Source organism: Sciurus vulgaris, assembly GCF_902686455.1.
Source record: "Sciurus vulgaris genome assembly, chromosome: 4".
Classification (NCBI taxonomy): Eukaryota; Metazoa; Chordata; class Mammalia; order Rodentia; family Sciuridae; genus Sciurus; species Sciurus vulgaris.
In genome coordinates this window covers 143244586-143257206 of record NC_136464.1, presented here as the reverse complement: position 1 = coordinate 143257206, position 12621 = coordinate 143244586, and the positions used below count along the sequence as shown (strand labels likewise).

Below are 12621 nucleotides of genomic sequence, written 5' to 3'. Positions count from 1 at the left end.
AAAAAACCTACCACACACATGGACTCAGTAAAATAGCAGGGGTTTCCATCCTTATATCAGATAAAGGGGACTTCAAGCCAAATTTAGTCAGAAGGGATAAAGATGGACATTTCATACTGCTTAAAGGAACCATAAATCAGGAAGACATAACGATAGTAAATATTTATGCCCCAAACAATGGTGCATCCCTATACATCAAACAAATCCTTCTCAATTTTAGGAATCACATAGACCACAACACAATAATTTGGGTGACTTTAACACACTGCTGTCAACACTAGATAGATCTTCCAAACAAAACCAACCAAAGAAACCATAGAACTCAATAACACAATCAGTAACCTAGACTTAATAGACATATAATAGAATATTCCATCCATCAACGAGTGGATTCACTTTCTTCTCAGCAGCACATGGAACCTTCTCGAAAATAGACCATATGTTATGCCACAAAGCAGCCCTTAGGAAATGCAAAAAAATAGAGATACTGCCTTGTGTTCTATCAGATCATAATCGACTGAGAGTAGAAATCAATGACAAAATAAAAAACAGAAATTACTCCAACACCTGGTGACTAAATAATATGCTATTGAATGAAACATGGATAACAGAAAACATCAGGGAGGAGATAAAAAAAATTCTTAGAGGTCAATGAGAATGATGATACAACATATCAAAATCTCTGGGACACTATGAAAGCAGTACTAAGAGGAAAATTCATTGCATGGAGCGCATTCCAGAAAAGAATGAAAAGTCAACAACTAAATGACCTAACATTACAGCTCAAAGCCCTAGAAAAAGAAGAACAGAATAACAGCAAAAGTAGTAGAAGACAAGAAATAATTAAAATCAGAGCTGAAATCAATGAAATTGAAACAAAAGAAACAATTAAAAAAATTGACAAAACAAAAAGTTGGTTCTTTGAAAAAATAAACAAAATTGATAAACCTTTAGCCACACTAACAAAGAGAAGACGAGAGAAAACCCAAATCACTAAAATTCGGAATGAACAAGGAAATATCACAACAGACAGGATTGAAATACAAAACATAATTAGAAGCTATTTTGAAAATCTATACTCCAACAAAATAGAAAATTTCGAAGACATCAACAGGTTTCTAGAGACATATGAATTGCCTAAACTGAACGAGGAGGACATAAACAATTTAAATAGACCAATTTCAAGTACTGAAATAGAAGAAGTCATCAAAAGCCTTCCAACAAAGAAAAGTCCGGGACCAGATGGGTTCTCAGCCGAGTTCTACAAAACCTTTAAAGAAGAGCTCATTCCAATACTTCTCAAAGTATTCCATAAAATAGAAGAGGAGGGAACCCTCCCAAACTCATTCTATGAAGCCAATATCACACTGATACCTAAACCAGACAGAGACTCATCAAGGAAAGAAAATTTCAGACCAATATCCTTAATGAACATCGACGCAAAAATTCTCAACAAAATTTTAGCAAATCGCATACAAAAACATATTAAAAAGATAGTGCACCATGATCAAGTGGGCTTCATCCCAGGTATGCAAGGTTGGTTCAACATCAGGAAATCAATAAACGTAATTCACCATATTAATAGACTTAAAGTCAAGAATCACATGATTATTTCAATAGATGCAGAAAAAGCATTTGATAAAATACAGCACCCCTTCATGCTCAAAACACTAGAAAAAATAGGGATAGTGGGAACATTCATTAACATTGTAAAGGCCATCTATGCTAAGCCCATGGCTAATATTATTCTAAATGGTGAAAAACTGAAAGCATTCCCCCTAAAAACTGGAACAAGGCAGGGATGCCCTCTTTCACCACTTCTATTCAACATCGTTCTTGAGACTCTGGCCAGAGCAATTAGACAAACCAAAGAAATTAAAGGGATACAAATTGGAAAAGAAGAACTCAAACTATCCCTGTTCGCTGATGACATGATTATATATTTAGAGGAACCTGGAAATTCCACCAGAAAACTCTTAGAACTCATAAGTGAATTCAGTAAAGTAGCAGGTTACAAGATCAATGCCCATAAATCCAACGCATTTTTATACATAAGTGATGAATCTTCAGAAAGAGAAATTAGGAAAACTACCCCATTCACAATAGCCTCGAAAAAAATAAAATACTTGGGAATCAATCTCACAAAAGAGGTGAAAGACCTCTACAATGAGAACTATACAACACTAAAGAAAGAAATTAAAGAACACCTTAGAAGATGGAAAGATCTTCCATGTTCTTGGATAGGAAGAATTAATATTGTCAAAATGGCCATACTACCTAAAGTGCTATACAAATTCAATGCAATTCCAATTAAAATCCCAATGACGTACCTTACAGAAATAGAGCAAGCAATCATGAAATTCATCTGGAAGAATAAGAAACCCAGAATAGCTAAAGCAATCCTTAGCAGGAAGAGTGAAACAGGGGGTATTGCAATACCAGATCTTCAACTCTACTACAAAGCAATAGTAACAAAAACGGCATGGTATTGGTACCAAAATAGAAAGGTAGATCAATGGTACAGAATAGAGGACACGGACACAAACCCAAATAAATACAATTTTCTCATACTAGACAAAGGGGCCAAAAATATGCAATGGAGAAAAGATAGCCTCTTCAACAAATGGTGCTGGGAGAATTGGAAATCCATATGCAACAGAATGAAACTAAACCCATATCTCTCACCATGCACGAAACTAAACTCAAAATGGATTAAGGACCTCGGAATCAGACCAGAGACCCTGCAGATTATAGAAGAAAAAGTAGGTCCAAATCTTCACCTTATTGGTCTAGGATCAGACTTCCTTAACAGGACTCCCATAGCACAAGAAATAAAAGCTAGAATCAACCACTGGGATAGATTCAAACTAAAAAGCTTTCTCTCAGCAAAGGAAACTATCAGCAATGCGAAGAAAGAGCCTACAGAGTGGGAGAATATCTTTGCCAATCATACTTCAGATAGAGCGCTAATCTCCAGAATCTATAAAGAACTCAAAAAACTCTACACGAAGAATACAAATAACCCAATCAACAAATGGGCTAAGGAAATGAATAGACACTTCACAGAAGAAGATCTACAGGCAATCAACAAACATATGGAAAAATGTTCAACATCTCTAGTAATAAGAGAAATGCAAATCAAAACTACCCTAAGATTCCATCTCACCCCAATTAGAATGGCGATTATTAAGAATACAAGCAACAACAGGTGTTGGTGAGGATGTGGGGAGAAAGGTACACTCTTACATTGCTGGTGGGGCTGCAAATTAGTGCAGCCACTCTGGAAAGCAGTGTGGAGATTCCTTAGAAAACTCGGAATGGACCCTCCATTTGACCCAGCTATCCCACTCCTTGGCCTATACCCAAAGGACTTAAAATCAGCATACTACAGAGATACAGCCACATCAATGTTCATAGCTGCTCAATTCACAATAGCCAGACTCTGGAACCAACCTAGATGCCCTTCAATTGATGAGTGGATAAAGAAACTGTGGTATATATATACAATGGAATATTACTCAGCCATAAAGAATGATAAAATTATGGCATTTGCAGGCAAATGGATGAAATTGGAGAATATCATGCTAAGTGAGATAAGCCAATCTCAAAAAGCCAAGGGACGAATGATATCGCTAATAAGTGGAGGATGACACATAATGGGGGGGAGGGAAGGGTTAGTGTTAGGGTTAGAGTTAGGGTTAGGGAGGGGGGCAAGTATGGAGGAAGGAAGGACTGTATAGAGGGTAAAGAGGGGTGGGAGGGGTGGGGGGAAGGGAAAAAATAACAGAATGAATCAAACAACATTACTCTATGTAAATTTATGATTACACAAATGGTATGCCTTTGTGCCATGTACAAACAGAGAAACAACATGTATCCCATTTGTTTACAATAAAAAAATAAAAATTAAAAAAAAAAAAAAGAAGAAAAAAAAAAAGAAAAAAAAAAAAAAGTTGGTTCTTTGAGAAAGTAAACAAAATAGACAAACCCTTAGCCATACTAACAAAGAGAAGGAGAGAGAAAACTCAAATTACTAAAATTCGTGATGAAAAAGGAAATATCATGATAGACACCACTGAGATACATAACATAATGAGAAGCTACTTTGAAAATCTGTATTCCAACAAAATAGAAACTACCGAGACATTGACAAATTTCTAGAGACACGTGCTCCTCCCAAACTGAACCAGGAGGACATACACGATTTAAACAGATCAATATCAAGCAATGAAATAGAAGAAGCCATTAAAAAGCTACCATCCAAGAAAAGCCCAGGACCAGATGGATTCTCAGCCGAGTTCTACAAGACCTTCAAAGAAGAACTCATTCCAATACTTCTCAAAGAATTCCAGGAAATAGAAAAAGAGGGTACCATACCAAACTCATTCTATGAAGCTAATATCACTCTCATACCCAAACCAGGAAAAGACACATCAAGGAAAGAAAATTTTAAAGTCATCAAATAAGGTACAAAAGAGATACCATGTCTCTGTCTCTGAACCTCAAATACCATCAAAACCCAAGGGGAACAGATGACGCTGAGAGCTGGGGTGAGGAGGGGTCCCCTACCCAAGATTCTGGTTCTGTGGGTCTGGAGTGGGGCCTAGAAGTGTGAACTAAGTGCTTCCAGGTGATTCTGGGGCTTAGCCGGGTGTGGGTGCCAAGGCCTCAACTTCATGAGAGGACAGCACAGCCAGGGGCTTAAAGTTACTCCTCCAGAACAGCCCTGAAGTCTCAGGCCCTGGCCTCATGGACAGTCACCACCCAGCGATCCCTAAGGTCTCATCTTCTGTCTCTCTCCTTGGGACCTGATCCTGTTTGCCCTTGGAAGATTTTTCTGAAAACAGACCAATCAGCACTTAAGCGCTGTCAAGAACAGAAATCCCAGCAGCTCCTCCTCCTCACTCTAAGCTCCTCCTCAAAGGAGAAAATAGCGCAGCTAAGAACTGGGAGGCTTCCTGGCATTCAAAGCTGACTGGTCAGAGTAGGCATCGGCTTCACACACGCTGGCAAATGTCACTTGCAGTATCCTGTCCAAGGGACCACCCGCCAGGGCCCAGGACACTTCGCAGCGCCGTCGCTCTCACCTGCTCACCGGCAGCTCCTGCCTCTCCTTTCTTTCTCATGGAGGAGAAGCCCCTCTGTGGTGTTCCTGGTATTCTTCTTGTCCCTTCTTCTGAGTGGTGGACAGATCACTAAGCCCCTTGGCAGGCCTGACTCCTCGGCAGGCCTCCAGACCAGAGGCAGACTATGTATCCCACCACACTCATCACCCCAAACGGCCAAACCACAGGGTCATACCCTCTTCCCAGAAGGGTCCCTCCATCCTCTGCTGGTTTCTTTCCTAGGGACATCTGCACCAGAGAAAAATGTGGCCCATAGCCGGAGATTTAGTCCCTGGGGGAAGTCCTCAGCAGGACTGTGTTCCACGGTCACAAGGAGATTTTGAGCAAGACCTTCTGACTCATTTGGGAACTCAAAGCTGCAGGCCCAGGACCCCAACTGTCTCCTCCAGGAACTTCTGCCCCTCTCCACAGTCTTAACACTGGAAGGGAACTTCTTGTGGTGCCTTGGACAAAGGGGAGGATCGACAGCTGAGCTGTTTTGAGGACTGAGTACTTCTTGAATCATTTCCATTTCCTCAGGAGGGTAGAAGGAATGGCTGTCATTTGCCAGTTGTGTGGAAACTAAAACCCGGCCCCATCCCATGCAGCCCCCTGAGGCTCCGACCAGGCTTCCCCCAGGCCTCAGGGGTCCCACACAGCAGAGGATGGACCTGCCTAAACTCAGGGTCCTGGTGGACAGTCTACCTACTCCACAGTGCAAGACCTTCACTCCAGGAGCCTCCAAAATCTGACCATCCCTGGGTGTTCTAGATCTGTCTCTGTGGAAGTCTTAACCCAAAGCCAGGTGCTCCAGAAAAGAGAGATCTCTAACCCTGGTGCTTTGCAGAGCCACTTAAAAGATTGAAGGGCACTGGGCATGGTAGTAGTGCACACCAGTAATCCCAGCAGCTCAGGAGGCTGAGGCAGGTGTATCGCCAAGTTCAAAGCCAGCCTCAGCAACTTAGTGAGGCCCTAAGCAACTCAGCAAGACCCTGTCTCTAAATAAAATACAAAAAAGGGCTGAGGGTGTGGCTCAGTGGTTAAGTGCCCCTGAGATCAATCAATCCCTGGTACAAAAAAAAAAGAAAAAGAAAAAGAAAAAAAAAAAAGAAAGAAAGAAAAGAAAAAGAAAAAAAGGAAAGAAAGAGAAAAAAATAAAGGGCTAGCTGGAATCTGCTCCTTGCAATCCTTGCAATCTGAAATAAGATTGTTCTTGTTGCCCTCCCCTCCATCCCTGATACTAAGGGAATTCTAATATTCTCTGAGTTATTGCTATGCACAGGTATTTAATCCTCACAGGACCCTATGAGTAAAGAACTATTATCATCTGCATTTTACAGTTGAGACACAGAGAGGTTATGTAGTGTCCCAAGGTCATGCTGCTTGCTAATGGCAGAGCTGGGTATTGAACTGATGAAGTCTGGCTCCAGAGCCCTGGTTTTAATTCATCACTGTATGTACGGCCCCTTTAGAGGAACGAAGTGGGATAGGCTGGGGTGGGATTGGCTGGGGTGCCACGGTGAAGGCACTTAGGGGTCTGCACTCTGTTCAGTGGGCAGTAGGAAGCAGCGGGAGGATCTGGGATGAAGTGACAAGAAACCTTCCCTATTGGTTGTGACTAAGGCAGCCTGTAGCGGACCTCTGAGTCAGCCTCTTCCTCTGAGCCAAACTCATATGGCCCCTGGAGAGTCCAGATGTGACCTGGGAGATTGTCTGAATCATCAAGTTTCCACAAACCCTACCTTCTGCTGGGTGCAGTGGGGCATGCCTGTAATTCCAGCTACTAAGGAGGCTGAGGCAGGAGGATCCCGAGTTCAAGCAGACTCAAAACTTAGCAAGGCCCTACGCAACTGAGACAGTGTCTCACTGTCTCTACATAAAACCTACCTTCTCCTAACCTGGGTCTCAGCATCACTTCTCCACTTCCTTCCACTCCTCAGACAGATGGCAGCCCCAATGGCACTGATTCCAGGGACAGCCCTGGTGGGGTTTGAAAAGCAAAAGGCAGAACCAGAGGAATATTGGGGGAGAGATAGGCTGAAAGGTCAAGAAAGGATGGCTTGAAAGGGAGGCAGGCGAGCCCCTAGAGAGTAAGGATGGGTGAGGGGATCCACCCCCTCTCCACTCATGTGACACCTGTCCATGTGTGTGCTTGCACGGGGCTGGCAGTGGGAATTCAGCAGGGTCTCCACCCTCCAGGAGGTCACATTTACTATTCGTGGCAGTTTTGGTCTCTAAAGTCATGAATTACTGAATTAGCCAATAGACCCCTCGTTCCTCAAGATGGTATGTGCCTACACACACATCTCATATGGTCAAGGACGTGCAGAGCTGCAGAAAATTCGAGTTGCTGAACATGCACGTTCTCAGCTGAGGTGGGAGGGGGCCAGGACGCACCCTGTCGCCTTGTCTCAGCTCTCACCCAGAGATGACCAGAGGACACAGAGAGTGGGGGGCAGGGCAGCAGAGTCCAGGGACCTCCAGCTCCAGCCTAGGTTTGGCTCAACTCTGGCACCAGTTAGTGGAGTGGCCTCAGACCAGTCACTTGACACTTCCAGGCCTTGTTTCTTCTCTCCATAACATAAAGAAAACAGAACTCAATATTAGCAAATCATATCCAAAAACATATTAAGAAAATTGTGCACCACGATCAAGTGGGGTTCATTCCTGGAATGCAAGGATGGTTTAACATCCATAAATCAATAAACGTAATCCATCATGTCAATAGACTTAAGGATAAGAATCATATGGTTATTTCAATTGACGCAGAAAAAGCATTTACAATATACAACACCCCTTCATGCTGAAAACACTAGAAAAAATAGGGATAGTAGGAACATACCTGAACATTGTAAAGTCTATTTATGCTAAGCCCATGGCCAACATCATTCTTAATGGAGAAAAACTGAAACCATTCCCTTTAAAAACGGGAACAAGACAGGGATGTCCTCTTTCACCACTTCTATTCAACATTGTCCTCGAAACTCTAGCCAGAGCAATTAGGCAGACCAAAGAAATTAAAGGGATATGAACAGGAAAAGAGGAACTTAAGCTGTCACTATTTGCGGATGACATGATTCTATATTTAGAGGATCCAAAAACCTCCTCCAGAAAACTTCTAGACCTCATCAATGAATTCAGCAAAATAGCAGGCTATAAAATCAACACGCATAAATCTGCAGCATTTTTATATGCAAGTGACGAAACAGCTGAAAGTGAAATGAGGAAAACAACTCCATTTGCGATAGCCTCAAAAAAAATAAAATACTTGGGTATCAATCTAACCAAAGAGGTAAAAGATCTCTACAATGAAAACTACAAAATACTGAAGAAAGAAATTAAGGAAGACCTTAGAAGATGGAAAGATCTCCCATGTTTTTGGATAGGCAGAATTAATATTGTCAAAATGGCCATACTACCAAAAGTGCTATACAGATTCAATGCAATTCCAACTAAAATCCCAATGTCTTACCTCACAGAAATAGAGCAAGCAATCATGAAATTCATCTGGAAGAATAAGAAACCCAGACTAGCTAAAGCAATCCTTAGCAGGAAGAATGAAACAGGGGGTATCGCAATACCAGAACTTCAACTATACTACAAAGCAATAGTAACAAAAAAGGCATGGTATTGGCACCAAAATAGACAGGTAGATCAATGGTACAGAATAGAGGACATGGACACAAACCCAAATAAATACAATTTTCTAATACTAGACAAAGGTGCCAAAAATATGCAATGGAGAAAAGATAGCCTCTTCAACAAATGGTGCTGGGAAAACTGGAAATCCATATGCAGCAGAATGAAACTAAACCCCTATCTCTCACCCTGCACAAAAATCAACTCACAATGGATCAAGGACCTTGAAGTCAGAACAGAGACCCTGCATCTTATAGAAGAAAAAGTAGGTCCAAATCTTCACCTTGTTGGCTTAGGATCAGACTTCCTTAACAGGACTCCCATAGCACAAGAAATAAAAGCAAAATCAATAACTGGGATAGATTCAAACTAAATAGCTTTCTCTCAGCAAAGGAAACTATCAGCAATGCGAAGAGAGAGCCTACAGAGTGGGAGAATATCTTTGCCACTCATACTTCAGATAGAGCACTAATTTCCAGAATATATAAAGAACTCAAAAAACTCTACACCAAGAATACAAATAACCCAATCGACAAATGGGCTAAGGAAATGAACAGACACTTCACAGAAGAAGATGTACAAGCAATCAACAGATATATGAAAAAATGTTCAACATCTTTAGTAATAAGAGAAATGCAAATCAAAACTACACTAAGATTCCATCTCACCCCAATTAGAATGGCGATTATCAAGAACACAAGCAACAACAGGTGTTGGTGAGGATGTGGGGAAAAAGGTACACTCATACATTGCTGGTGGGGCTGCAAATTAGTGCAGCCACTCTCTAAAGCAGTGTGGAGATTCCTTAGAAAACTTGGAATGGACCTACCATTTGACCCAGCAATCCCACTCCTCGGCCTATACCCAAAGGACTTAAAATCAGCACACTACAGAGATACAGCCACATCAATGTTCATAGCGGCTCAATTCACAGTAGCCAGACTATGGAACCAACCTAGATGCCCTTCAATTGATGAATGGATAAAGAAACTGTGGTATATATATACAATGGAATATTACTCAGCCATAAAGAATGATAAAATTATGGCATTTGCAGGCAAATGGATGAAATTGGAGAATATCATGTTAAGTGAGATAAGCCAATCTCAAAAATCCAAAAGAGGAATGTTCTCACTGATAAGCGGATGATGACACTTAATGGGGGGTGGGAGTGGGACAAGAATGGAGGAAGGAGAGACTGTATAGAGGGAAAAGAGAGGTGGGAGGGGTGGGGGGAAGGAAAAAAGTAATGGAATGAATCAAACATCATTACTCTATGTAAATTTATGAATATGCAAATGGTATGCTGTTACTCCATGTACAAACTGAAACAACATGTATCCCATTTGTTTACAATAAAAATAAATTAAAAAAAAAAAAGAAAACAGAACTCTGCAGGATGGGTTGTTTTTAGGATTTACATTACATTCTTTGTGAATGTCCCCCCTTCTCTGCAGTTTTCCCTTCTGCAGTTTCAATCATCTGCAGTCAACCATGGGTGAGAGGAAGGGTGGGTATCGTATAATAAGATATTTTCGGAGACTGAGCGAGCACATTCACATCACTTACTAGAGTAAGTTGCTATACCTGTGCTATTTTATTATTAGCTTTTGTTGTTAACCTCTTACAATGCCTCGTTTATAAATTAAAATTTATCCTAGGCAAATATGTATAGGAAAACAAACCATGTGCACAGGGCTCGGGAGCACCTGCATCTCCAGGCATCCACCAGGGTCTCAGCATGTGTCCCCCGTGGATACGTCGGGGCACTGTGTGTACAGTGCAGTCTTCCTTAGGGGCTTTGGGGTCAGTGTGTTCTAGGTCAGTGGCTTTACAGAACATACTACCATGAACAATGAGAATCGACGGTAAGTAAATTCTACATAGCAAAATGACAAGGGCTGGGCCCAGAGAATCCTGGAGAGAACTGGAGGGGCCCGTCCCTCTGAGAAGGTGACTCTGAGACTTAAAGGATGGCCAGTGCCAGCTGGGCCATGGAAGGTGGGAGAGCTTTCCAGAGAGAAGGGCGTGGAAGGAGGTGAAGGGTGCATGGGGTCGTGGAAGATATGTCAGTGGGGTCACCATCGTCCAAAGGCAGGGAGCAAGGGCCGCCAAGCAAGGCTGAGCGAGGGAACGCAGGGACTGAAGGCAGCTCCTGTTCTCAGGTCCTTCTTTGTCGGAACCTCTCCCACCTGCCAAAACCCCGTGGGCCTTTCTGTGGCCCAGGAAGAAAGGGAAAGGGCAGGAGAAAGGGGAGCAGAGGGGCAGGGCCCTGCTGTCCCACAGCAGGGCCTTCCCCAGTCTGCAGGGCTCAGCTGCAGCTCCTGATGCACCTTCCCCTCCAGGACAAGCCTGAGCAGCAACCTGGGCTACTACTTCCCCAAGAGCAAAGGCCAGAAGGCCTGGAACTGGTGGAATCTGCAGGTCCACGTCCACATGCCCCCTTTCCAGTCCATCTCCTTGAACATCAACAGCTACATCCAGATACAAATAAGAAGCCAGGACAAGATTGCTTTCAGCTTCGTCCACGAACAGAAGCAGTTTCGTTTAAACCTGGGCACCAGGTTCAAGGTAAGGTCTCCACTGCCCCCACCCTGGGCTTGGTGGTTTCTCCACCTGCACACTGGCTGCAGCTGGCTTGGCCTGGCTACGCCCTGGGCCACAAGGTCACCTCTGTATCACACCAACCCACAGAAAATCTCAGCCGCCTCACTCACCTGATGCTTACCTGTATACACACGCATCTCTGGCAATTTCCCAGCACCACGGGTGTGAGAAGGGAGGAAGCTGACTTCCCAAAGAACTCGCTGTGAGCCGACAAAAAACCAAGATGTCAATGGGCGCCAATGCTCCCAGCAGCCCAGTCAGGTGGCAGGGCCAGAGGCAAGGGGGATCTGTCCTCTTCTCTCCTCCCCCAACACACTCGTCCCAAAACAAACGGCCACCTGGAAGTCTGCAGCGCCCTCTCAGGCCGGCCAGGAGAGCAGCAATGGCGTATTATCTCCGAGAGCTGCTGAAGGAATGGCACCATCCGGAGGCTTAAAACCGCAAAGTTTAGTGTCTCCGTTCTGGGGGCCAAAGTCTGACAGGACGTCAGTGGGGTCACCACCATCCAAAGGCTTTGATGGAGGATCCTTTTGTGCCTCCCCAGCTGCTGGTGGCTCCAGGTGTGTGTCTGTGACTGCTGCGCTGCATCCTCTGACTCCATCCTCACCCTCCGTCTCCTCTGTGTGCCTGTGTGATACCAGTCATTGAAATCAGGGCCTCCCTAAATCCAGGATAATCCCATCCCAAGATCCTTAGTTACTGAGGATACAATAGGAAACCACCCTATTTCCAAATAAGGTTACAGTCACAGGTGTGGGTGTGGGGGATTAGGACTTGGGCATATCTTTTGGGAGGACACATGATGACTCCGGACCCCTGGACTTCTGACTGTAGAAGACGGGCTCTTGAGACCCTTTCTGAGGACTGGAGGCATTGAGGGGAATAAGAGGGTCCTTAGTGCCCCAGTGGGACCTCGACAAGATCCTGTTCTTGCTCCAGCTCCCCTTCCCCGTGCCACATGGAAGGCTCTAGTCACAGATTCCCCTGGGGAGGCTCACAGGCCTCCAGAAGTCCCTTCACCAGGGAGAGAGACAGACAGACATGTCTCCTGGGAGCTGAAGCAGATGGACAAAGCAGCTCGACAGCAGAGTCTGGCAAAGTGAAGCTGCACAAATATTTGAGAGGAGAGGAGGGAATGTGGTGGTTTAGCGTGACCAGTCACCCATTTGCCAGGACCAAGTTGTTTCCCAGGACGTTCGACTTTGAGTGCTAAAACTGGGAAAGTTCCAAGCAGACCTGGCCAGCCGGTCACCTTGGATTTCCTTCCTGG

The 12621-nt window shown here is 43.8% G+C and overlaps 1 protein-coding gene across 2 annotated transcripts in view; it reads left to right on the top strand.

Annotated features, from left to right (window-relative positions):
• Positions 1 to 12621, top strand: part of ERICH6B (glutamate rich 6B) — a 124661-nt gene that overhangs the window by 58511 nt on the left and 53529 nt on the right. For both annotated transcript variants that reach the window (XM_079136993.1, XM_079136992.1), the window contains exon 13: positions 11090 to 11315. In XM_079136993.1, the coding sequence (XP_078993119.1) occupies positions 11090 to 11315 (226 nt within the window). The remainder of the gene's footprint in view (positions 1 to 11089; positions 11316 to 12621) is intronic.